The following is a 26,426-nucleotide window of genomic DNA, read 5'->3' on the forward strand; positions in this document are numbered from 1 at the left end:
GTCACCTCCTTGGGGATGGGATGCCTCAAGTCAAACGTTTTGCATGACATTGGAGAAGCAAGGACAAAAAATTCACGCATTGCCTATTTAGAGCAGAAGGAAGTCCCTCCTTGTCTACAGCTGAGGGGCTGCAGATGCTTTCCTGACCCTGAGGTACCTGTTCTACTCAGTTACTTGCATGTAGCCCTGCAGCAGCATAATTGTCTGAGACTCAGGATGTCCAAGTGTGAAAGGTGGTCACTGGCAAAGCCTGTCCTGATTTCCCTAACACCTCTGGAGACTCATTGCTCACCCTCCTCACACTTCCAACATGGAACTAGAGAAGAAAATTCCTGTCTATTCCCCGGCATGGTCTTCCTCCTTCCAGCCCCCCCGCTCCGAGTGCTGCGCACTGGGAAAAGTTTAAGCCCCTTACGCAGAGGTTCCTCCTCCCCAAGGGGCCGCACAGCAGATTATTCCAACTTCAGCGCGCTGACCCATCCCGGGGATGTCTCACCCCTCCCGCCCTCGCCGCTCCCGCCGGTCGGTACCTCCCGAGCCGCTCTGTCGGCCCCGCCGCTGCTCCCGCCGACGTCCCCCTGCCATTCCTCGCCCGCCGGCCGCCCGGCAGCTCGGGAGCGCCCGGGACAGCGCCGGGAACGCCCCGGCGGGGAAATGGAAACCGAAACTCGGCAGGGGCTGCGGCAGCGGGAGGAGGAGCGGGAGGGATCCCCGGCACCGCAAAGTCCAGAGCGGGGAAGCTCTGACCCTTGCGCTGGAAAGGCGTGAGCTGCTGGGCTCCGGTGGGCTCCTGGCTCTCCTCAGCCTGCGGAGGCGGCTGCTGCCCGGGTGGGAGGAGAGGGGAAACCAGAAGGCGAGTGGGGTCTTCCATGTGGAAAAGGCACCCGTTTGACTTAATTATTCAGTTCGGAGAGCGACCCGCCCGTGTCCATCCTGTAAAGAGTCGATAGATCTACTTTGCTGCTCAACTGTATCCCGAGTAAGAGCCCGCGCAAATCCAGAGGAGTTGCTTGGCTGGGAGAAGTCTAACCGCAAGCGAAACGCTCGATTTGGAAATACACCAACATCTAAAAGCTGTCTGCTTCCATTCTCACACAGTCTCTTTCGTCTGCTAAATCTCCCCCTGCCTTCAAAGACCCTGGAAACTTCTCCCCCACCAGGAAAGGCCACCCAGCCTGCCCCACCTCCGACACTGTCTCACTGGAGTGATGAATGCAGGACCGTCTTGGTGATGAAATAAGGGATACCCATGTGAATGATGAAACGGATCCTAACACATAAGAGCATTTTTGTTGTATTCCTAATAGCTGCCACTGATAAATTAAATTAAATCTGCTTAAGAAAAGTTTATGCTGCTGAATACTAAGCACAGATTTTGGTGGGGAACTCTACAAAAGTCCGAAGAACCACAACGCAAATCTACAGACTATTACTGGCCCTCACTGAAACACAGTGGAAAATTCATTATTGAGACAGCAGGAGCATCTAATGTGATGTATTTAAGTGGAGCAGCCTGTGGTGCACAAAAAGGCACACGGAGGTCCCTGGGGTGAAGAAAAAGGGATGTGGAAGAACTGCAGAGGAGCCGTAGAAGCAAAGCAAGGTGAGCTTTCCTCACAGTAATTGACTTCTGCCCAGGGAGGAGCAACCCAGCCTTGTTTCTCCCAGCCTCTTCCGTACAGGCAGTATGTGCGTCTTATCTCCTTCCACAGTACACACGAAGGTCTTGAGATAGAGAAATACCGACCTTACAGCGGTGATGCCAAAGCACGAACTCCGAAGGGACACTAGAGGTCCTTCTGCACCAAAGTATGAACTGAGGCCTCCTCCCCGGAAAGAAAAACTGCTCCAAGCAGAGGCAAAGGCATTCCATGCCTACATGGAAAGGAAGAGGTTCGAGGGAAGGAGAGTAAAGGGAATGTGTCGACGTCCTTCCTCCTTTTGGAGGTACATTTTTCCTCCTGCTGAGTGGAATGCTGACAGCGACATGTCAGAAAAGCTTGCTCTGGTAAGCTACTGCAGACTAATTAAACACCCTGCCATTCTCTGCTCAAGAGTATCAGGGCTTGTGATACTCTAACCAACAGGAATCTGGGGGTCCATGAGGGAGATGCCTGGCAACTGGCAGGAGATAAAGAGGTGAACTGTGCAAAATGTTTTTTGTAACTAGAACTGGATTGGGCGGATGTGTCCCTCTGTACATTTCACCCCCTTTTCATCACTTCTCTAGTGAATTGCCCATAAAAACCAAACTAAAGCAGAACATAACACAACACAACAACAACAAAATGTGTCAAACTCCTCGAGTTTGGTGTACTGCTTGCTTATGAGGGCAGCTCTTCTCCCAAGAGAACAGCACGGAGCACTTTCAGAGAGGAATGGAGAAATCCAAGAACATGTATGCAGATACCATGGTCCCTGGAGAAACGGAGGAATGTCTCACGCTGGGCCCCCAGGGAGCCAAGGAAGCACGCAGTGGGAGCCTGTTCCCACAGTGTCAGCAGCTGAACAGGCATGAGTGGGTCAATCCCTCCAGAGCAAATTTGGGAACACAGGGAACTTGCAGCCCCTCTCAGCCGGCTAGAGTCACAGCTCCAGCTGCTGTCTGCATGGGAAGGGACACGTTGACCTAGGGGCCACCCAGCAGGGCTCAGCTGCTGGCAACCCATACAGGGCACTGCTGCATCCCTCAGTTTCACAGCGAGGGACACCAACTACCTCTGTCCTTCTCCACTCTGGAGTGCCAGAGCAGCACCTGTCACACAGGCCCTGACAGAACCAAGGCTGAGCATTGTCTCGTCCTGAACCGTCCTGCAGGAGATGCAGCTCCTACAGTCACAGGCAGGCCCGAGGGCGGGGAATGAGAGCAAGGGCAGAGAGAGCACCCTGTGCTGCCCCGCTGCCCCTGCATGAGGGGTTTATCAGCAGGTGGCACTTTTGGTTTGGCACTTTGAGGGCACTGTTTTGACAGAGCATTGCCCAGCACTGTTTGAGGAATATTCCCAGTGGCAACAGCGCCCTGCCCTCAGGGACCCTTCAGCAGCCATCCTGGGGCAGGAGCCACAAGCTAAGGTAAGCTTAAGGCAAGCAGCAGCAGGCAACAATGTTGTCCCCAGTATGTACAAAAGAAACCTGACAGCTCTCTTTTTCTTCATCTCCTGCAGGAATCCAATGGGCTCACCAGGGCCTCTCCACCCCCCCGCAGCTGATGGCTGTGAGCCAAGCATGGGTGGGTGGCAAGAGTCATAGAATCATCAAGGTTGAAAGAGACCTTTAAGATCATTAAGTCCAACCATCCACCCAGCACTACCACTGGTAACCCCTAAACCACTAAACCATTTCACCCAGCGAGATCCAGACACCTCTTAAACACCTCCAGGGATGGTGACTCCACCACCTCCCTGGGCAACCTATCCCAATGCCTGACCACCCTGAAAAATTTTTTCCTAATATCTAATCAGAATCTCCTCTGTCTTAGCTTAAGGCTATTTCCTCTGGTCCTGTCACTGCAGCTATGGTAAAAGAGACCAGCCCCCACCTCACTACAACCTCTTTTCAGGTAGTTGTAGAAAGCAACGAGGTCCCCCCTGTGTCTCCTCAAGAGTAAACAAACCCAACTCCCTCAGCTGTTCTTCATAAGACACATTTTCTAGACTTTTCACGAGCCTTGTTGCCCTTTGCTGGTCGTGTTCCAGCACCTCAATGTCCTTTTTGAAATTAGGGGCCCAGAACTCAATGCAATACTTGAGGTGCGGTCTCACCAATGCCGAGTACAGGAGGATGATCATTTCCGTGGTCCTGCTGGCCACACCATTGCTGATATAGGCCAGGATGCCATCGGCCTTCTTGGCCACCAGGGCACACTGCTGGCTCACACTGGGCCGGCTGTCAGCCATCACCCCCGAGTCCCTTTCTACGGAAAGAAGAAGCGAGGGGACAGTCTCGACGCCAGAGCCGAGCGCGGGGCAGCCGGGAGGGGCAGCGCAGGGGGGAGCCGGGCCGGCGGCGCGGAGGGTCCTGCGGCCGCGGGAGGGCGGCGGCGCCCCGCTGCCGGGGCCGTGGCCGTGGCCGGGGCCGGGGCGGCGCCGCCGGGGAGGGGTTTTCCCCTTCGGCGCCGGCTAAAGCGGGTGCCGGGGGCGGGCGGCGCCGTGCCGCCATGCCGCCCTCCGCGATGCTGCTGCTGCTGCTGCTGCCGCTGCCGCTGCTGGCGGCGCTGGCGGTGCCCGCCCCGGCGGGGGCGGCGGCGGGGGGCTGCGGGCCCTGCGATCCGGCGCGATGCCCGGCGCTGCCGGCGCGGGGGTGCCCGCTGGGCCGGGTGCGGGACGCCTGCGGGTGCTGCTGGCAGTGCGGGCGCGGCGAGGGCGAGGCGTGCGGGGCCGGCGGCGGCGCCGCGGGAGGACGCTGCGCTCCGGGACTCGAGTGCGTGAAGAGCCGGCAGCGCCGCAAGGCGAAGAGCGGCCCGGGGCTCCCCGCCTCCGGCCCGCCCGGCGTGTGCCTCTGCAAGAGCCGCTACCCGGTGTGCGGCAGCGACGGGCTCACCTACGGCAGCGGCTGCCAGCTCCGAGCCGCCAGCCTGCGCGCACAGAGCCGCGGGGAGCCCGCCATCAGCCAGCGCAGCAAGGGAGCCTGCGAGCAAGGTGCGGGGAAGGGAGCGGGGTGCGGGAGGGGGGGGTGTCCGCTCCGCTGCCCGACTGCACGGGGAAGAAGCTGCGCCTCCCGAGTGCTCCTCCGTGCTGTTTGGTCCCATCGAGGTGCTCTTTTGTAGAGTGAAGTTGAGTTCAGACCCACCTTAAATGGACCGGAGAGTCCCGGTCGGGTAGCGCTGCCCTAAACTTGGAGTGACGCTTCAGACCAGCCACAGAAGTGCAAAGGAACTTGGGCACTCGCTGTTGGCTTCCAGCGGCGCTGGAACTACGCGGCCCCGCTTTTCGTACTTTGCCTTGCAGGTTGCAATTTGCGCTCCTGTGAGATGGGACAAAAGGGTTGAGCTTATCCGGGGGAGAGTTCTGACCAGGAAGGTTGCAACCTGCGAGGAAAGGAAATGATAAAATGGATGCGAAAGCAACAGAAATTCACTGGCTTGTGTTGGTTCAAAATGAAAACAAGCAGTGACTTTCCTGTGAGCTGCATGCAGTGGTTTGCACTTGAAACATTTCCAACCAGGAGCTTGATTCATCCTAAGCTTTTTCTTAGGGATGGTGCTCGAGGAAGAAATTGTTCTGCTGCAAAGCCTCTACTAGAAATTCTGGCTTCTGAGAGTGCATTTGGCTGGGAGGGAGGGAGTGAGGGAGGGAAGGAGGGATGAGACATATCAGGGAAACCATATACTGAACGTCTCAAGGACAGTATTGCAGCGCCAGTGCTGTTTTGGTGGAGGAGCGTTTTCATAAACACAGTATGTGCAGGTCACAACCTCCACCTCCTCCTTTGCTTTCTTCCCATAACTGAGGCCAAGTATGCTTGCAAAAAAATGTTTCCGAAACTCCCAAGGAAGGCATGAAAGGCTGGGTAAGGATTAGGTTATGTGCTTTGATGTTGCCCATTAAATGGCCTGTGTGGCTTTTCACAAACCTTGTGCAAAACATTAGGCTTACATATTAGCCAGAAACACTGTGGTATAGTGTTAACTCTTGGAGGGAAGGAGTTTCAGCCCTCAGGGTAATGTGGGGTGAGATGAGAATGGTCTCAGTGCCTCTGTCTGCTATTTGGAAGGAGCCTTTCCTGCCCAGTGGACTCAGGAGATGGTCACAGCAGTCCTAAAAAGCAGTCCTAAAGATCTTTGCTACTTGGTCCTGCCTGCCCAGACAAGTGAGCAGATGGGTTTGAAAGATTCTGAGGTCATGCTTCAGGTGTATACTTGAGAAGAAGGCTGTGTTCTCACTTGTCTTGCCCAAAGTCACCTGGGAGTTTGTTGTAGAACAGGTATGGATATTCTTAAGATACTATCCCAACCCTTGGCTGCACTTCCCTGTGTTCCTCCCGTACTGTATCTGCATTAACTTGGTGGGGCTTGGAGACAGAGTTTGATGAGGTCAGTGCAAACATGAGCTGCTGGGCAGAGAATGGTGAGAGGCCACTGACATGCCAGCCTCAAACAGGCTGTTACCTGTTGTTTAAGAATGTCACTGGAGTATGTGGTGCTGACCACTGGCAAAATGTGCCCTCCTCCATCACTCTGGGGAGCTGCTCTTCTTTTGGCTCCTGCTGCTGGGAGAGCTCTGACCCAGCATCTCGGGGAAGGGAGCAGGATGGATGTGGGCTGCTCAGCAGTGGTGATGCAACCAATTCTTCTGAGATTTCCCTTGGCTGCATGAACCTTTCTTGTGCCATGGACCACCTTCTGGTGATATGTGTTGCTCTGTGACTTGCAACAGAAGCAAGGACTCATCCCACACACGTGGTAGACATCTGGAAGTATTTCTGTAGCCCTAAGGGCCTCCTGGCAGTTAGGACTGTTGGGTGGGAAGGAGTGGGAAGTTGTAATCTCTATATGGATTTTGAAACAATGACAGGAGAGAACATCCATCCAATCATCCCCACAGGGTGTAGAGCCTTTTCCAGTATCTTTCCAGATAGGAGACAGCAGTTTTCTGGGTTTCTAGAAGAACCTGGGTGCTGTGGGAGTCAAAGAGTGGAAGTTCTAGCTTTTGCCATTTCCCACCACAAATAGATGTGATCTCCTTAAGGCACTATCTAAGCTGGAATCCTGCACAGGGAGACCACAAACAGGCAGGATCCTGCTTGCATCAGTCATTTGTGTGAAATCTTTCGCACAGAAAGAGTTCTTGGGTGACAGGGCTCTTGGACTTTCTGCTTGTGGCAGATTGGCTCTGAAATGTCTGCTTTCCCTCATTGGACTATAAGAACCAAATCCTTTGGGTCCAAGAGTGAGCAGCCTTTCAAGAGAATCTCTGAGAAGAGATCCAGAAAAATATGTTTCCAGCAGTGGATCATAACTGTGTTTGATTGCCCTTTTTTTTTTGGGGGGGGGGAGTGTTTTTGTGGGTTTTTTTGTTGTTCCTGGAGAGGGAGGGCTTGTTTTGCATGTCCGATTGGATGTTTCTTTTGTTTTTAAATAGCAAAAGGAATGAGCCCATTCTTGGCCCTGCATAATTCGCCTTGACCTTGTCCTTGGTTGTTTCCCAGACTTCTCAGATGTGATGTCTGTGTTCTTTGTACAAAAATCGTGAAGCCATGCAGAAAAAGGTATTTCCGCTGCAGCCAAAACTTCCTGCTGGAGGGCAAAGGAAGACACAGTTGAGAAGAATTTGAAAGGACGGAAATAACCCTTGATATATGTGCACTTGGCAGATGCAGGGATCCAGTCAGTCCTTTATGGAGTGGGTTGCATGTGGGCAGGACTGTTGGGGATGTCTGGAAAAAGGCATCCTACTTGATTGCCAACTCCTTGAAGCTGCCTGGCTGCCATTGTGCTGTGCCAGCAGGGTACAGCAAAGTTGTCTGCTTTTTTGCTCTGGAGGAGCAAGCAGTGATGCCAGGGTGCTCTCTCCTGGCTGAGCTCCTACTTTGCCCTCACACTTGCACTCACAGCTGGCTCTGGGTTTGCCCTGCTCCCTGTTAGGGAGCCACTACCTGCATCCTGTCTCTACCCATGTGCCCCAGCAGCCTCTTTGTAGCTAATCCCAGGGCTGAGGATGCAGGAGATGGATGCTGTGAAGTTTTCCATCTGTTTTCCAACATTACCTTTAAATGGATTGTCCCTTTGCTCTCTGCCTGTGAAAATGCAGCCACACTTAAGTCTGCTGCCAGGTCCTGCAGGTAGGGCAGGTCCAGATGCAGAGCCTGATACAGGGATGCCTCCTCTGCTGGACCCTTGGCAGGAGGGGAGGCTGCTCTGACAGCTGGGGAGCTGCCCTCTGTCGCTGCTGTCACACAGCTGTGCACAGATGTTCAGAAGAGTCTCTTTATAGAGTTGGTGGCTTCAGGAATGCAGGCTGAAATTCATTTTGCACACAGTACACACACTGAGGCTGTTTACTGCCAGCTAGGACCTGGGACAGGAGGACTGTGGTACCCACTGCCCTCCAAAGCCAGCTGGCAAAAAGAATTAGGGTTGCATGGCTCAGCTCAAGCCAAGCAGAAAAACAACCTCAAAGCATCAACCCCCATCAAAAAAGCTATCCAGATTTCTGGCACGATGATCTCTCTGAGCTGAAAAATACCAGGCACGAACTTGTTGCCTAACCAGTGCAAGAAGGGACAAATACCCCTGGGTCTCTGTTATCATTAGCTACCAGCAAATACCTGCTTCGAGAGACGTGTTGTAACTGCTGGAAATACTGCTGAAGTTGCCTCATTACAGCCCAAAGGCCTAATGATTTGAAGTCCCCGATACTGGTTCCAGCAGGGTCGGGGTCTTATGGTGGTTTTGCTGTTGTCGGTCAAGGATTTGTCTGTGTGTTGTGCTCACTTCTCTCCTGGTGGAAGCCAAGTGCCCGTCCTTGCCCAGTCAGTGTACCACAAAGAGGCTCTCAACAGACATCAGAGACAGTGTTTCACTCTCTAGGGAACTGGTGCTGCTTTGTACCTACCTACAAAGACCTCCTGGAGGTGGAAACTGAGGGCCTCTCTATGTGAAGGGTAAATTTGCTGGCTTGCCAAGCAGTCTGCTTTATTTCTGTTGATCTGAATGTGGTTTAAAGCTCCACGGCTCCATGAAAGTCTTTTCCCAGCACTGGGAATGTGCAGTGGTTTTTCTTATGGAGATGAGGGCTCAGCACCTTGCAGCATCCATCCCACAGGCTGCAGAGCTTATGAACAGCAGAACCAGGAGAGATTCTTTTAAAGCTGACTGTAACCAGGACTAAACTTGCCTAAATCTCACCAGCAAGGAGATAGATCCCAGTCACTGGAGCTGTGCGCTCCCTCCAGAGAGGTATCATTTTGGCTTCCCAGAAGCCCAGACAACATCCCTCCTGGAAGGTTTTTTTTTGCTAAGGTGCCACCCACCAGCTCTGGGGCTCAGGAAAATCTGGGTGTGAGGTTCTTGGCTGTCCACAAGGCTTAAAAAACAGATTGATGGATGTAGGATTGTGACTGCCAGGCTCTCATGGAGACTGACTGCCCCAGGGACAAGTAACACCAACCCCCCGCCCCCAAATTCCTGCCACATTACCCCATCAGTGGTTTTGCTTTGCTGATGCTCCAGTGTACCATAAAGCTACATCTGCACTGCAAGCAAAGAGGTGCCAAGTTCCCACAGGTCAACTTCAAAACAAGAAACATAAATCACATCTGTTGGGTCATTCCATCCAAATTCAGCTGGTGAAGCTTTGCCAGAAATATCTTAGTTTTGAGGGTGGTTTGTTTTATTGTTTTAATCCACTACCAGGGTAGAGCAAAAACAGGGGTTTGGGAAAAAACCTTGTGGGAGATGGCAGACTGCTGTTATCACTGACATTGGCTCATCTTCTCCTGATACACCTGCCTTAAAATCAAAGGCTCTTAACTCTTTTAGACACCACAAAGCATAGTTCATACCTAATCACATTTTGCAAGAAATTCTTCCAGATTTGTTAACAAATGGCTTAGATTGCCCTAGTTCTTTCCTCCTGTTCATCCTTTCCTGGATTTTAAGGGACTTTAAAGAATCTCCACATTTTATAAATGGTTTTGTCTTTACTGGTAAAAGATTTAGACAAGTTTTTGCTAAGTCATCTGTAATTGGAAATGAATCAAATTCCCTAACTTTCCTGAGAAGCTGGTTTGGGTTTCTGCATCAAATGGGATTAGGCAGTGCAGCAGTGGCCTTCTGCCTGCTGTCTTCTACCACAAAGGACAGCGTTGTGCTTGCAGGTGGATCTTGCCAGCCTTTTTGTTCTGCATGCAGAGAGTCCATGGCAGAGCAGAGCTGTGCAGGTGCGTGGTGGGGTTATGCCTTTTGTTTGGTACCACGGGGTCCTTTCACATGGAGGGTGATGTGGGGATGTGATATTTTTCAGTGTGGTGCTTGATTTCCCAGCACACAGCGCTTTGGGATTTTGTGAGAGAGTTTATAGGGCTCAGGTTTAATCATAGAATCATCAAGGTTGGAGGAGACCTTTAAGATCATCAAGTCCAACCATCCACCCAGCACTACACTGGTAACCCCTAAACCACTAAACCATTTCACCCAGCGCCAGATCCAGACACCCCTTAAACACGTCCAGGGATGGTGACTCCACCACCTCCCTGGGCAACCTATTGCAATGCCTGACCACCCTAACAGTGAATTTTTTTTTTCTAATATCTAATCTGGTTCTCCCCTGTCTAAGCTTAAGGCCATTTCCTCTGGTCCTCTCACTGAAGGTACGGTAGAAGAGACCAGCCCCTCCTCACTAAAACCTCCTTTCAGGTTGTTGTACAGAGCGATGAGGTCCCCCCGAGCCTCCTCTTCTCAAGACTAAACAAATCCAGCTCCCTCAGCCATTTCTCACAGGGTTTGTTTTCTAGACGTTTTTAGAGCTTTGTTGCCCTTCACTGGACACACTACACCACCTCGATGTCCTTTTAAAAGTCAGGGGCCCAGAACTGAATGCAGTACTTGAGGTGCGGCCTCACCAGTGCCAAGTACAGGGGGATGATCACTTCCTTGCTCCTGCTGGCTACGCTATGGCCTTCTTGGCCACCTGGGCACACTGCTGGCTCATATTGGGCCATCTGTAAACCAGCAACCCTGAGTCCCTTTCTGCTGAACAGCTCTCAAGCCACTCCTCCCCCAGCCTGTAGCACTGCATGGGGTTGCTGCGACCCAAGTGCAGGACTGGCACCTCACCTTATTGGACCTCATGCAGTTTGTCCTCGACCCATTGACCGAGTCTGTCCAGGTCTCTCTGAAGAGCCTTCCCACCCCTGAGCACATCAAAACTCCCACTCATCTTAGTGTCATCCAAATTTACTGAGGGTGCACTCAATACAGATCATCAATAAAGAGATTAAACAGTTCTAGTTGGGCGTTGGCCCTTCTAATCTTCTCCCTACATGACCTCAAAACATCCTTATAGTTCTCCCAAGTTACCTGACCCTCCTTCCAGAGATGGTAGATTCACTTTTTTTCCAAAGTTCCAGCCTAAGTTCTCTGTTTAACCACACTGGTCTTTTCCCCCAGTGACCTGTCTTTCTACACACTGGGACAGCCTGCTCCTGAATATTTAAAAATTCCTTTTTAAAGCACATCCAGCCTTCCTGGACTCCACTGCCCTTCAGGACTGATTCCTGAATGCTGCTGTTCACTGCTGTTCAGTGTTCAAAAACACTGCTGGTGTTTCTAAAATTCATGTATAATTGGGGTTTTTCACTGTTGTAGCATAGGCCGTAAATTCCTCCTTAAAAGGCATTTAGTTAGATGAAAAAGTTTTGGTTCACTGGAGCTTGAGTTTTAATGGTTACTATGCTAAAATCTACTATGGAAGTTGTTTAATATATTACTTGGCAGAGTCCTGGAGAGCAGCAGTATTCTGGGGACTATGCAAAACCTTCACTGCCCAGGAGGATCCCATATTTCACCTGTGTCTTCGTTCTCAGTCATCATAGCATGTCCAAATTCACTAGGAAGGAATGATTACTGATCAGCAAATTCCACCCCATGTTTGTTTTTTCTAATGCTGGAAAGGCATGCTGTGTTTAAAAAAATGTGTTTAATCCTTTGTTGGGCTGAGGTTGATTGAGGTTACAACTAAATAGGAGATTACTACGTAACAAGTCTAATCAGGTTGGATTTTTGCAAGCCCTGCTTGCTTTTCCATGCATAAATGCTGCCATGCCTTATTTCTGTGTCTCCCACTGCAAGCTTTTCACATTCTTTCCAGGCTTTAGCTCATGGAACTGGATGATCAACCCAAACCATTCTATGATTCTGTGATATAAAGGTCATGCACAAGGTCTCTGAAGGCAGCGTTCCCAAACCATGGTAAATCAGCAGGGGTGGGATTTCCAGCAGTACTGGTCTGCTCCACGCTGAGCCTAGTGGTGTGGAAAGCAGGAGTTGCTCCATGGCAGATAGATGGTGGCCCAGGGCCCTTCCTCACACTGACTCAGTCTCAAGCCTCCAGGACTTGGGGCAAAGCTGCATTCGCATTTTCAGCCTCTCCAGGGTCACTGGGCTGCTGAAGTCTGAGGTGGAGCATCCAAACAGACATAGCATCCGACATCTACTTTGGTGCGGATGTCTTGCAGCTTCCTTCTGTAACTCCTTAGTCTCTTCAAAGCCAGGTTAAAGGAAGATGAAAAATGCCTTCAGAAAGGGGTAAAGAACAAGGCCTGTAAGTCTGCCAGAAAGCAGCAGGCAGCTTTGGGAGTGGGGAAGGCCAAAAGCACTTCCTGTATATGTTGCTGCCTCTCACAGAGCACTGACCTGGGAGGGAGCAGCTGAGGCCATGCCAGCTAAAATGAGTAGATGCTGCTTATGGAAGGTTTCCCCTTTTCCATATAAAGTAATTTTGAAGGGAAAATACTCTGCCAGCAACTTAAGAGACTGGAGTCTATTTTCAGACTTGCAATAGCTTGTTAGAGTGAACAATGTTTAGTTTTTGCTTTGGTTTGCCGTCTCACAGGGAGTGTTCCCAGCCTGTGTTTGACCTGGGGCTGTGGCACAGCAGTGCTCATGAGGGCTGGCTGGGAACCAAGCTGACACCCAGGTGAGCTTCAGCGTCTGGTGCGTGGCTTCGTGTGTTCGTGTTCTGGACTTCCCGCACACACCCAAGCACCAGGGCATACCCACAGTGCTTAGTGTCCAGCCTATTTTTGCCTTTAGTGACATGCCTGTAGGCCCCTTGATTTTAACAGAAAAGTTATTGCTCTGCTTGCTGTGCAGTTTTTATTTGTGTGTGTGGACACCAAAGGAAGATCAGTGAGGATGAGGTAACCCTGAGCTGTGACAGACCGTCCAGGTACCAGTGAGAGGCGGATGGGTGAGCTGGGAGATGCCAGGTCTCTGCCTGCTGTGGCTGAGCAGAGAAGAGGTGCCTGGCGTGGGGAGGGGTCTCAGGAACAGATGCCAAAAGACATCCTCATCGAGGAAGTCGGGCTCTGCCACATGCTGCTGCAGCAGAAGAGCAACTACACAACAGCAATGGGAACTCCTCTCCAGCTGCTGCTTTTGACATAATGCAGGCTGTCAGCTCCCTGCAATCTGGAGAAAAAAATAGTCCCTGCACAAATGGTCAGGCTCTCTCCCGGGGTGAATGAGCTCTGGGCCTCTGTAAAAAGCCCCATCCTGAGCTGGGGAGAGCTATTTGTTTAACAAACAATGGGCAGAGCGCTGAGGAAATGCCTGAAGTGCCTGTGGAGAGCAGCTGATCTCCATCAAGAGCCGGGGCTGTCCTGGCCAAGGAGCTTCTGCTCAGTCAGGGCAAGTCCTGCAGGGAGCATCTGCACATCAGCAGTGCCCGTGGTGCAGGCCTTGGGGGGCAGTGGAGACCACTTGGCCACCTTGATCGTGATGACCATGACCATTTCCATCAGCAGGTGCAGCCCGCAGGTCCTCAGCCCGAAGGAGGCAGATGGAGAAACATTCCCCCATGGGGGCAGTGCTGCAAGTAGAGCAACAAGACCTCTCAGGTGCAGGCTGTAGGATGATGGCTGAGGGTCTCCTTGCTGGCAGGAATCAAGACATCTGTTCTGTACAGGGTGGGCTTGTTTCCAGCTCTGCTGAACACATGGTGGCCTTGCTTCCTTCACAGGAATTCCCAAAGCAAGAGGGTGACTTGGAGGGGGGAATGTCTTCACATCTTCGGAAGTGCTTGCAAGGCTCTGCCATCCCCTGCATCTCTTGTTGCTGTGTCATCTGTCCAGCTCTGTCTGCTCTGGGGGACTGTGGGAGAGAGCGTGAGTGGGACCAGAACAGGCAATAAGCAGGGTGAGGGCCATGCACAAGAGTGTCAGCCCACTTGTAGTAGGAGTCTAGCTACTGCTGTGGCCTGTTGTGATTTGACTTTAAATCTGCTGACTTCTTGGCCTTTCTCATTTATTTTTAGTGGCGGAAGAAGCACAGCTCTAGAATTTTGGCTGTATGGATTAAAGTCAAACGTCCGGAGAGTCCACAGTGACTCTTCCCATGACACTTGTTGCATCTCTCAGGATGTGTATTCCCTCCTGGCCTCAGAGCTGTGCTGGATAGAGGTGGAGGCCTGTGGATGCTTCCAATTCATTTTGCAGCCAAATGCAGAACGTCATGTTCTGCCTGGTTAGATCAGGATGTACATCCCGAGCTCAAGCTCAGGACTGCCTTTTAATAGTCAGGCCCTTGCTGTGCTGTGGCTGCTGTGCCAAGCCAGCCAGAGCTTTGCTGTGAAGCTGTGCAGGCACTTCTCCTTTCCAAGAAGATAAACAATTTCTCCTTGCCCGAGAGATGGGTAGACATTCTTTCTCTCTTTACCCCTGCCAGCAGTTGCTGCTGAAAAATCCTTGTGTGATATGCTCCTGGCAGGGTAAGCAAGCACCTGTGGGCAAGAAGGAAACTCAGCAGCAGCCAAGACTGAGAGACCTCAGGCAGTGGGTTTAGTGGTGGAATGAATGCTGCCAGTTCCCAGCCAGGGAAGACTTGAGCCAGATCCTGGAAGAGCATAACAGTGCCTTAAAATCCACCTGGCTTTTAACATAAGTCAAGATCTCTCCTTTTCTGTGGTGGGAGATGGTGGTCATTTGGGGGGCAGCTGTGTCTCCTGCCTCATGGAGAACTCCAGTAACCCGTGATAAAGAGGACGGTGTCGTGCAGGGGCAGACATAGCCCTGCCTGCTGGGGACAGGCCCCAAGCTCTGCCCTAGGAAGGGCACTTGGCACATGGAGGGTTGTGCATGTTTGGAGCAGAAGGCAGCAGCCGTAGCAGGCTCTGCTGGGTGCACATCAGCTGGAGGCCCTCACAGAGTGAAGTGCAAGCTAAGCCGCCTGGGAACATAGGGTCCCATCAGAGCTTCCAAGTGCACTATTGTCCCTATTGTTTAAGGGACACCGGAAAAAGAACAGCTGGGCTGTGCAGGAAACTGCCCCGTGCTGGGTAAGGGGAGCAGAGCGTGTGACCTGAGGTGGCCCCGTCATGGGGATTCAATGCCCTGGGCTTGGCCACAGCCCCGCTGCTGTGTAGGGGCTGGGCTGTGGCTGGGGGTGCAGGTCACCCCCCTTTTTTGTGGTGTATTTGGGGGGAACAGCCTTCAGCGGGGTGTTGCTGAGAGTGCAGAGCTGGGCATGGGCTGCTCTGGTACAGATCTGCTCTGAGCCACCTGGGGCAAGGATAACTCCAGCACTTTTCCATAAGGGAAAGGGTGCTGTGACTCTTGACACACCCCTCTTTTGACGGGTGCACAGGAATCAATTCATGAAGCAGCACAAGCAACAAACGGATAAGCATGTAACGAAATGCTGCTTAAATTTTTGACTCAGCCCTGTGCAGATGAGGAGCACCTGGGTTGTGGTGTCTGCCAGGAAACCACTCGTGCTGACCATTAGGAGTGGTTTCAACCATCGCCCAGGGCTACACATAAAACTTCTCTGTAGCTGCCTCCTGTCAAAACCAGAACTGGAAAACTTCTGTAACAGAGAATATTGAAGGCAGCCGCTCTTAGCAGCTTCCCACCAGCAGGCCATGTACAGTCATTCCTGGACAGGGAAGTCTCAAAAGAGAAGAGCACACACTTCTCTGGGATCACACCAGCTGCTCAGGAGTGGCGAGCCACCTCAGCATCTCTTGGGTTAGAACAGAAGTATGGCTGATACCCTTTGGCTGGTAATACCAGTGTGGATCTGACCCCAGATCCTGAGGAGGAAAAAGACACCACCTTTCTGTGGGAAGATGTTAGTGTGGTGGGATGCACCTGGAAACCTGCTCCCCACTGCCTGTGATGGCTGTAGGGGGGAGTGCACATGCAGGGCTGAAATCAATGCACGTTCAGGACCCCCATAAGGAGCATCAGGACCCAAATCTGCCCCTTTTTTATGGGGCTGAGAATAAGCCATGGTCTGTGAGCCAGCATACCCAAGGGCTTCAGTTAGGCATATAGGAAATGCCTTCTCCTGATTCAGCGTAATGGGAGCTTTAGTTTCCTGTTACTGCCTGCATCTTCAGAGCAGAAGGGGGAAAGCTGTTTGTTGTGTTCTTAAAGCTCTCAATAACTGGAAATAAACACTGTGTGCTCCTTTGGTCTGCACTTCCTATTATGGGGAATTAATAGCTGCGTTTTGTAAAACAGCCTCACTAAAGAGGGATTGAATAAAAAAGGCCATTCTTCCCTTTCTGGGATATGGGTTACATCTCCAACATTTCTCAGCCTGAGGGGTAAACATCTCCAGCCAGATCTGCAAAACAACACTGTTCTCATCTTGCTTTGGAAGGAATTCTCTATTTAACCAGGAACTGGAGCTCTCAGGGGAAAAGAAGCTCTGCATTTACCTAGTCCCTTCCCAGATCCCTGCCAGGGAGAGCTCTGCCACCCTCCAGCCAGCCTCCTGTGGCTGAGTATTGCATACAGGTAAAACAGGAGCAGTGTAACATTGAATTGTGCTAGCCAGCTGCCATGGGATTGAAATCATACTAGGGAGAAAGATGCTGCCAAGTTGGCCAAGCTCTCCATGGCATGAGAAAGTGATGGGATGCACCCTGTCTCCTGGGGGTGCTTTCCTCCCTGCCAGCTGACTTGGTGACTGCATGGTAAGCACATCCAGGCCAGTTAGTACAGGCCTGCTCAGCCCCTGAGATAACAGAATACAAACACTATCTTACCTTTGTCTTGCAAGTAGATGGACTGATCTGAACTGCTCAACACTTGAGTTTCTGTCTGGTTCCAGTCTGAACAGCTTAAGGCTGGATGCATGTGTTGCTTCAGAGAGGGAAGTGCTTTGATGTAGGATCAATCCTGCAAGCTTTGCTCCAAGCAGGGATCCCGTTCACCCCATCCTCAAAACCCATCAGATTGGCCCCACTTAAAAGGCTCAGCAAGGAGACAGCTTGTAGTCACCCCAAGCTTAAAAGCATTTCTCCCTTTTTTGCAGGACCCTCCATTGTGACTCCTCCTAAGGACATCTGGAATGTGACAGGAGCACAGATCTACCTGAGCTGTGAAGTCATTGGCATCCCAACTCCTGTCCTTATCTGGAACAAGGTAAGGGTCCTGCTAGTTGCTCAAAGAGCACAGCAAATCTGAGGCAGCTGAAACTGCATAGTGAGCGTAAGGACCGTAGCAGATCCCTCCGTAGAAACACACCTCTTTGATGAGTTCTCTCATCTGTGCAGCCCTGTCCACCCCCAAACATTTGGTTTTGCTTAGTCTTTAGTCATTGCTTTTTCTAAACTCTTGTTGATCCCGAGGCAGAACATGTTTCTCTTGGTAGTGCCTGATATTTGGAGCATGCAGGGAATGTCCCCTGACCTGCTGTCACCCTGCTGGCAGCAGTGACTGAGGTGGCTAGACATCGCCCACATCGTCGGGAACAGGAACCACATGGGGCAGTTGTCTCCAGTAGCCAGCAGCATGTTGATCTTGGCAGCACTGGTAACATCTGGCTTTGGACAGGGGCCAGTGTTGAGCGGAGAAAATCGTAGCTGTAGGGCTGAGAGCCACAGCACAGCCCCTGTAGCCTCCTCAAGTGCCACAGGTTTGTGGACGCTTGTGAAGGGCCTTAAAATTAAGCTGAAACAATACTAGCTTAAGGCTACTATGGACTAAAAAGCTAGATTGGCCCAAAATTTGCTCTAAGACAGTAAGCTTTATTCATAGGGGTGCTAGAGCAGACTCTTGGGTGAGCAATGTGGGCATGCTGACTCAGGCAGTGTTTACTGCTTGTTTATGAGTAGATGCTGAGTTTACACTGACTATCAATGCTACTCTGCTTTTTGTGCCTCTACCTCATGGCCGAGAGACTGCTTGACATGGTGATAACAAGGGCTGAGTACCACTTACCCCGTGTTTGGCTCGGGGCTCAGATACACAGCATTGGGGAGAGACTGCACTGCTGTTTTCTCCTCGATGCTGTGGCCACCAGGAGGGACAGCCTGTTTTGCTGCAGCAGAAACATGCAGGGCTGTTGCTGGTCTGTTGAGAAGAGGATAGGTCATGCAGGTGGACACTCAGTTCTCTACTGCTGCCAAATTAAAAAGCCTGATCAGCAGGAAGTTGTGGGGGAGTCTCTCCAAACAAGGCCAACAGTCAGCTCCTGGTGGTCTCTCAGTCCCAAGCCAGAAGGCAGCTGCTCCAGCCTGCTGAACTGGATTGATGTACAGCTGCCAGCAGCTGCAGGCTGCTGCACTGATGGGCTAAACACACCCTTGGGAACACGCACATGAGTTCTGTGAGGCCAAGTCAGTGCAGGGTATGTTTGCACATCCCACTGCCCAGCACCATCCGTATCAGAAAACCATGCCACTCTATCTGTTCCTGCTGAGGCCAGGGAAACACAGCCTCAGTGCAGATGCTGAGGCACTGGGGCAGTACCATGTGGACAGTAACGTGAAATGCTGACACTAGGAAAAACACATTCTTGTAAAGCTAGCGTTGATCTTGTCTGTGTGCGGGTGTGGTTCTAGCAGTTCCAGCATAAATAAGCCCGCAATTCTTACCTGTTTCTGCCCTTCTGTTTAGATAATTCGAGGACAGTATGGTGTCCAGAGGATGGAGCTCCTGCCTGGGGACCGGGAGAACTTGGCTATCCAGACCCGAGGGGGCCCCGAGAAACACGAAGTGACTGGCTGGGTGCTCGTAAGTATTTTGTGTATGCAAAGAGCTGCACAAACAGTACAGGGCAGTTTGCAAATATGAACAAACAACAGTACAGAAGACAAATGGCAACACATAGGGCCTTTGGAGGAAAACAACCTGTGTGAATTAGGGGTGAAGGGTAAGGGTGGCTGCTTGCTCCCGTCTTACCTGTTGCATGCATCCTACCTCTGTCCAGCATGCAGCAGAAGGGTGCATTCTGTGATCAGAAAAGGATAGACTGAAAAAAACATCTCATTACTTTCCTGCTGCTGTTAGTGGGAAGGAGACCCTCTCCATGACTAGGAAGGAACTAGTACAGAGGAAGGCATCCCTAAAACCCACTCACAGCTGGGGAGCCCTTACAAGTCTGCCCTTTCCTCTGTGAAGCAGAGAAGAAAGCTAGGCTCACCCACAGGAGTGGGTGCTTGTCCCAAACCCCACTGAGGAGACCCACCACAATCTGAACCAGACTGTTTAGAGCTGACAGAATGCATGCAGTCAGCATGGTTGCTAAGAGTGAACCCCTTCATGCACTCTGTTCATCTCATCATGTCTCAAGCAATTAGCAAGTTACATAAGATACCTTAAAACAAAATCACCTCTAACCATGCACGGGATGCTCATTGGAGGGCCGGGGGTGTGTTTCTTCCCCTAGATATCCCCTCTGAGCAAAGAGGATGCTGGGGAATATGAGTGCCATGCGTCAAATGCCAAAGGAGAGGCAACAGCTTCTGCAAAAATCCACGTTGTGGAAACTCTGCATGAAATAGCTCTGACCAAAGGTTGGTAAGTGTGGCTGAACACTCAGCAGCTCTCTCCCCTAACAGTTTACTGTTACTTGATACAAAAGGACCACCTGTGTTTAATGCTTTCTAAAGAAACCCAAACAAACAACCCCCCCCCCTAAAAATAGCAGTTTTAACACACAGCTTTTTGTGTTTGGCCAAACATTCCCAGCAAATCTTAGCTCCTAGAGTTCTCAAGGGAGAGAACGCTGCCAAGTGCAGTAAAGTACCGGAGATTAAAGATACCAAATTAAAATTAAAAAATACCTTCTGGGTTTCTTGCAGAGCCACTTTCAGTGGTTTTCCAGCCCTATTTATATTGTCTGTGTTCTCTGGACACGTCCAAACCTGCCCATTTCTCCTGGAAGCAGTATTGGCACAAGCAGCCCTAAAGCAGAGGGGGAACTTCAACACTTAAATTCCTGCCAAGTCCCTGCACCTCCACCATCCTGGAAACACCCCAGCACCTACCATATTCTCTACATTCTGGGGTGTCAAACCTTGGAGGGTACAGATATGCCACAGCAGGTCCTCTTTGCCAGGCTGTGTGCAAAGCTGATGGCAAACCAACCACCCTCATTCCAGCTGCAGAGAGGATGGATCACTATCATATCCACATACGCTTAGGAATAAATCTGGGTAGCTGGGACAGTAACTGCAACCATGCTAGAAGCAGAGGCACTGGGAACCAAGCATCCATGTAGAGAATACTGTGCTGCCCAAATCCAGCGTTGGACATAATCCTTAGTTTTAATCCCAGCAGCTTTATCCAAACTATACAGTCGTGACTTTCTGTATCTTTGTGTCTGTGAACAGCTGAAATACTGCCCTTAGGAGAATATTAACAGCACTTGCCATTGAATTAAGAGCTTAAAATGAATCCAAATATCATGCATAAGAACTCTGCTAATGGTTTTTAGCTAGTCTCTAATCCCTTTTCAAGCACTTTAGTTATGGATGTGAATGAAATTGAGCCACAAACAGCACGCTTATACCCCGGAACAGAAAATGTTCACTCCCTCTCTCACAGTAACCACTGTGAGGCTGCAGTACCATGTATATTGCCTCATAGTTTATTTCTTACACACAACACCCATGTGTTACAGCTGTTTCTTTTCAGCTGTAGAAAAGCTCTCTAGTCAGCACGCTGGAGCCAGGTGATAAGTAAGTGCAGGCTGCCAGCTTAAAGGAAATTGATAAGGTTAATGGAACAGACTGTCAGACGTCATAGCTACACACTGAGAGTCTGTGTCCCATGTCCAGGTGATCTCAGCACAGAAAAATGCATTTATTATCATCCCCCTGCAGCAGGGAGGGAAGGAAAGAAGGAAGGAAGAAGGGATCAGGTCTCACCCTCAGCTAAAAGATCACAAAGCTACTGCCAAAGTTGCAATATTCCCTCTTGGAACAGTACAGACTGTAACATGTTTTTGTTTTTCCACAGATGATGGTGCAGAGCTGTGATGTGAGGACTTTCACAGTTTTAAATTAGTATTTTGGAAAGCTGCAAGCTTTGGCTTTTTCTAGCTGACTAATCATTCCCTCTTAACTCCCTTATTCTTTGACTCCCAATTTGCTTGCACACTTCTTTCACAGATGCACAAATAAAGAGATTCACAAGTTTGATTACAAATTTTAATTCTATTTACAGGAAATAAACATACTTTTGAACAGCACACAGCAGATGAGTAAAACTGTATTTTGAATGCAACGTACACAAAATGAAACTAAACCCGAGAACTTCAGTCTCAAAATTTAAAAAAAAAGAAAGCCCTTTTAAAGGCTAAACACTCATCATACGAGGTGCAATACTCATAGACATCAGTTCTTGGAAGAGGAGTTTGCAGGCATAGGGCATTCGAACCAGAGATATCTGGAAAGAGATTTCGAAAGTCTTGTGATAAGCACTCCTAGGCATCAACTTCCACCATCCTCTAAACAAATAACTCATCAAGTTTTTGGCTCAAAAGCGAGTCTGAAGTTGTGCATGAAAGCATTTAACAAGAATTGCTCACAGACAGTACCAAAGCAAGAAGGAAGCCTGAGACTGTCTGTAGAGGCTACAACAGCAGCTATCCAGAACACATTTTTAACATAAAACCTGCAACCAAGGGATCTGATCCTAAACAAGAGCCATTTAACACAGCAACGTGTGCACAGCCAAGTGTGCTTGATGTGCAGTAAGTGCAGTTAAGATTTCCAGCACACATTGATTTCTAACCCCAGTGCCACTGCTGGAGGAGCAGCAGTCACTCCCTGGCACAACAACAAGCCTGTTCAAGGCAACTCTTTTTATCTCTGCTGCCACCCTTCCCTGACATGGTGCTGTAACCAAGCACACACTGCAGGGCTTTTATTAATTAAAAAAAAAAAAACCACCAAAGTGCAACACAAAAGGCCTCCCATGGGGACCCAGCTCTGCAAGCATAAATATCTTCATGGGACAGTCACAAGGGCGATGGCTCTTAAATTCCTGTGATTCTGAGTTTTACTTCTAAAAATAAGCTCTCAAGCATTTAAAGTTTCTGAAAACTCTGCACTGTACAATACTTGAGCAGCATTTCCTGCCAAGCCAACACTCTGAAGTTAATAAGGAAGCATCCAAATTAACTAGGTCACTATAAACACTTAAAACAGTTTTGAAACTAAAATAGCAATTGTTCTGGTGCTTCTTTAAATATTTACTTCCCTATCCTCCTGTTCACTGGAGTGGCATTTCCTCTTGCCCACAAAGAGAAACACTGGCTGATGAAAACCGCACGTACCTGAGTCTTATTGCGGCATCCCCGGCACTCATAGGTGTGAGTCCTGGTGTTTGCAATCGCCATGATTCCACAGAGGTTACACACATGGACTTGGTATGGGTCTGAAGCTTCAAACAGTCTTTCTCTCAGGAACTGGGCCGCTCCATGAGCAATCTGGCAATCCCGTTCCATTTCTCCAAAGCGAAGGCCACCATCACTGAAAAGAATAAAAAAAAAACCCACTTAACTTTTCTGCTCATTGGCAAAATAATCAGTTTTTGTTGGCAGTACAAGTATCTTACCAGAAACACAAGAGCAGTATTGCAAGGCAGGAGGAAAGCTGTGCATTAATTTTCCTCTAACACCTTAGAATAAACTGTTAGGGAGAATGTGAACACAATAATTTTTAACTGCTGCTGAGCATTTCTACAGCAGGTGTCTGACAGCCACAGCACAACCACACAGCAAAATGAAGTATACAATTAAGTCATCCTCTACTTATCTGTGGCGAGTTTAACTTTGGCTGTCTGCTAGATGCCCACCAAGCATCTCTCTGACTCCCCCCAGGTTGAGAGGACATGGGGAGAAAATAAGATGGAAAAGCTCATGAGTGGACATAAACCCAGGGATACAGCTGATCAATTACTGTCACAGGCAAACCAGACTCAGCATGGGGAAAATTAATTCATCGCCCATTAAGAATGGAGTAGCATGATGAGAAATGAAGACAAAACTAAAAAATTCATCTCCTCAGCCTTCTTCCCAGGCTCAACTTCACTTCTTCATTCCAAACTCCTTCCTCCCCTCCCCATGGCCACAGGGAGAATGGGTGCTGCAGTCAGTACATAACAGTTCCTCTCAGCTGCTCCTTCCTCCTCACGCTTTTTCCCTACCACAGCATGTGGTCCCTCCCGTGGAATAGTTCTTCACACATTGTTCCAGCATGGGCCCATCCCACAGGGTACAATCTTTCAGGAAGAGATTGCTGCAGCATGGATCCCCCACAGATCATACCTCCTTCCAGGAGCCTGCTCCAGCCTGGGCTTTCCATGGGCTGCAGGGCAGTTCCTTTTGCATTTTTTCCCTTCTCTCTCTCACAGCTGCTGTACAGCATTTTTTTACCCTTTCTTAAATACATTCCCACAGAGGTGCCACCAGCACCGCTGACAGGCTTTGGCTGGTCAGAGCCAGCTGGAAGTGGCTGTGGCCAGCACAGGGCAACCCCTGGTCCTTTCTCAGAGAGGCCAGCCCAGCAGCACCTCCAGCTACCAAAGCCTTGATGCTGCACCCAACACTTGCTCTTAAGCCAAACACATGAAAAATGGGTGGCTAATTGGGGTGAGCTAATGAAGTTCTAGCTGCAAAGCTGAAGCAACTAATAGTTCAGGGCTAAGAACTCGACAGAAAAAGAAAACCCCATATAGAAACTAACACACATCCTTACCGAGATCTACCTTCCATGGGCTGTCTGTTCAGTATCTGGATGGGCCCTCTTGCACGAGAATGGATTTTGTCATCTACCATGTGCTTCAATCGCTGGTAATAAGTAGGACCAATAAAGATCTGTGATGTGATTTTTCGACCAGTGAAGCCATTGTAGAGGACCTGAAGAAGTCAATGCATCATAATGCAATGAATCATAAGCCTTACTGTCCATCAAATGTGTATTAAAAAGATTACAATGAACTGATATTTTGGTTATACCTCATTTCCTCTTAGATGATAGCCATAATCTGATAAAAGATTGGAAATCTTCTGCACATTGACAGCATCATTAAAAGGTGTAGCATCACCAATTTCTCCCTTGTTTGCAGACACCTACAGAGAAGAGATTTGCAAAAGTCTGTCACGTTTCTGAAGGACTGGTTATGCCATATTAAGCTGTTTCAAACAGTTCGACACTTAATGCTTGAATTTGAGACTCCATGTACAACATAGTAACCTATCTTGCTTTGTTTATCAGCTACACAACTTAAAAAATACAAAGTATCTACAAATTTGCTACTCCTTTTTCTAGGTCAGGGAAATGTCTGAACAAAAGTAACAGATGACAGAGCACACTGTGGTGTCTGACTTGATGGACAAAACCTACAGGACTGTAGGTCTTCTTCAAGAAACCTGCTTTTGCTATCAAGTAACTGCAGAACAATCCTTATTATTCAGTGAAGTAACACCTACTAGGCAGTACTTATCTTTACAAAAAAACCACAAAACAAACAAAAGCCCCTCCCTCAAATTTTAATTCATATTGCTCAGACATTCAGTATAGAAGATTTTTCTTACCTTGCCCTGAAGACACTCAATCAAGTGACCAATGGTCATACGGGAAGGGATGGCATGGGGGTTGATAATGATATCAGGTGTGATGCCTTCACAGGTGAAGGGCATATCCTAGAGCAGGGAAACAGACAGTCAATTCTTCCCAGAATATCATGTTTAGGAAAAGTAGATGCCTGGATCTAAATTAAATCTTTGAAAGTGTTTCAAAGGCATTTAAGTATCATGTAAGAAGGAGCTGTGTCCCCTTCTAAAAATATTTTAGCTAAATTTAAGTCAACACATTGCACCTGAGTAGATATTCCACAGACAATTCACTTAAGGCAGTTCAAATGCTAAGAATGGCACAGGTAAAATGTTAAGAAGGAAAAAAAAATTACTACCTCTTGCCTATACTGGATGCCACAGGTTCCCTTCTGACCATGTCTGCTAGCAAACTTATCTCCAATTTGTGGAATTCTTACAGAGCGCACCTGTAAGCCAGAGGGAAACATTCAACTGGTAACTTAAATACACAACAGAGATTATTAGAAGTAGAAAGCACACACATTAATGCTCACCCGAATCTTGCAGAACTTGTATCCTTCCTGGTTAAGGGTTACCATGACCTGATCTACAATGCCAGTCTCACTAGTTCGCAGGAAAGTGCTGCAGTCTCTCTTTGTGAAGCGTCTGTTTGTGCTTTCCAGTTCATCTTCGTTCTCTGGCAGCGTTACTGTTTTGCCAATGATGACATCATCCCCAGACACACGTACCCCAGGTGCTATCAAACCATCATCATCAAGTTTGTCATAGATTGCGTGTCTCATACCTTGGGGTAAAAAAGAAAAAAAGAAAGTAGACTCCCAAATTTTTCAACATATTGACTCTGTTGTTCTGTAGAAATTCAAAAAGTCTGTTTGCAACTTCAGACAACAGCAAAAAGATCTAATTTTACACAAATATCTAAATTGGTGTATTAATAACAATTAATACAGACTTCTCTGCTATCTTATATGTCCCAAAATGAAGACTGAAACAGTTCAACAACATTAACAGCCTTGCCCACAAAAACTCAATTTAAAAACTCAGTCTTCACACACTCCAGTATCTTACCTTGGCAAGTTTCACGTGTAGGCTTTTCAAAAACTTCCTCTTGGTCATACCCTTTTTTAGACTCCTGCTCTTTGTATGAGCGATAGAACACAGATCTGAAACAAAGTTACAAAGTCTCCAGCGAAACCAGCATCATTTCCCCTCATCTGTAAATCTGAATTTCACTATAATCACCTTTTAATTGCACATTATGGCTACTATTATTAATGACAACCAGAACCAAATAATGAGCATATGCCACAAAGCTTTCCTCTAATTTCCTATTAACCTGACCGTCAATGAAGAGGGGAAAACAAAACCAGAAGAACACCCCACCCAACAAACAAATAAAAGCTTCTGATGGTATTACGATGGTTACTTTTAAGATACTGCCTCTCTAGATAACATGGTAATTTTTGATGAACTGCATAGACTTTCAGACCTGCTTGACATCTCAGAAGTAGTTATTATTCCTATTATTCACATCTTCAGCACATCATTGTCATATTACTTTCTTCCTTATACATGCCATTTTGCAAGGTTTTTTTAGGCTTTTACTGCTACCTTGCAGTGCCACCCGCAGTACAACTGGAGCTGCAGTAGGAGCCGTTCAATTTATAAAGGCTTCTTTTTGGGGCAGTAAACAATAAATACCAAAATGGAATAGCTGGGACATTGCACAAAGGATGAACCATTCCTTACTGGGTTTTGTTTGCTAAGATACGCACTCACTATTTTCATTGTGCTGCTCCCTCCATCCTCATTAAAAAAAAATTACAAAGCTTCTCAGGCTGGAAAGATTTGGAGAATGGTGTCTTCCAGCATAAAGATGAACTTTTCATGAGCCTTTGGACAACTCAGT

General features: G+C 49.0%; 3 protein-coding genes across 4 annotated transcripts in view; 1 reads left to right on the forward strand and 2 right to left on the reverse strand.

Moving 5' to 3' along the window:
* Positions 1 to 5,041, reverse strand: part of LOC116786398 (probable E3 ubiquitin-protein ligase HERC4) — a 24,514-nt gene extending 19,473 nt beyond the window's left edge. The window contains exon 1 of the mRNA XM_032686945.1: positions 4,789 to 5,041. The gene's annotated coding sequence lies outside the window, so the exon portion shown is untranslated. The remainder of the gene's footprint in view (positions 1 to 4,788) is intronic.
* Positions 4,150 to 21,152, forward strand: IGFBP7 (insulin like growth factor binding protein 7). Of its 2 annotated transcripts, none has more exons than XM_032686947.1 (5): positions 4,150 to 4,637; positions 16,982 to 17,091; positions 18,568 to 18,684; positions 19,340 to 19,466; positions 20,914 to 21,152. In XM_032686947.1, exons 1-5 carry the CDS (start codon positions 4,157 to 4,159, stop codon positions 20,931 to 20,933), a joined length of 855 nt encoding a protein of 284 aa, XP_032542838.1. In that variant the 5' UTR covers positions 4,150 to 4,156; the 3' UTR covers positions 20,934 to 21,152. The 2 variants fall into 2 exon arrangements, with proteins under 2 accessions (XP_032542838.1, XP_032542839.1); XM_032686948.1 differs by having other exon boundaries at positions 19,340 to 19,470; positions 20,914 to 21,149.
* The window catches only part of POLR2B (RNA polymerase II subunit B), a 16,881-nt gene continuing 11,545 nt past the window's right edge, over positions 21,091 to 26,426 (reverse strand). The window contains exons 18-25 of the mRNA XM_032686943.1: positions 25,586 to 25,680; positions 25,051 to 25,301; positions 24,874 to 24,963; positions 24,497 to 24,604; positions 23,918 to 24,031; positions 23,658 to 23,818; positions 22,235 to 22,430; positions 21,091 to 21,342 (exon numbers count right to left, since the gene is read on the reverse strand). Of these exons, the coding sequence (XP_032542834.1) occupies positions 21,253 to 21,342; positions 22,235 to 22,430; positions 23,658 to 23,818; positions 23,918 to 24,031; positions 24,497 to 24,604; positions 24,874 to 24,963; positions 25,051 to 25,301; positions 25,586 to 25,680 (1,105 nt within the window). The 3' untranslated portion in view covers positions 21,091 to 21,252. The remainder of the gene's footprint in view (positions 21,343 to 22,234; positions 22,431 to 23,657; positions 23,819 to 23,917; positions 24,032 to 24,496; positions 24,605 to 24,873; positions 24,964 to 25,050; positions 25,302 to 25,585; positions 25,681 to 26,426) is intronic.

The sequence above is a fragment of the Chiroxiphia lanceolata genome, chromosome 4 (assembly GCF_009829145.1).
Source record: "Chiroxiphia lanceolata isolate bChiLan1 chromosome 4, bChiLan1.pri, whole genome shotgun sequence".
NCBI lineage: Eukaryota > Metazoa > Chordata > Aves > Passeriformes > Pipridae > Chiroxiphia > Chiroxiphia lanceolata.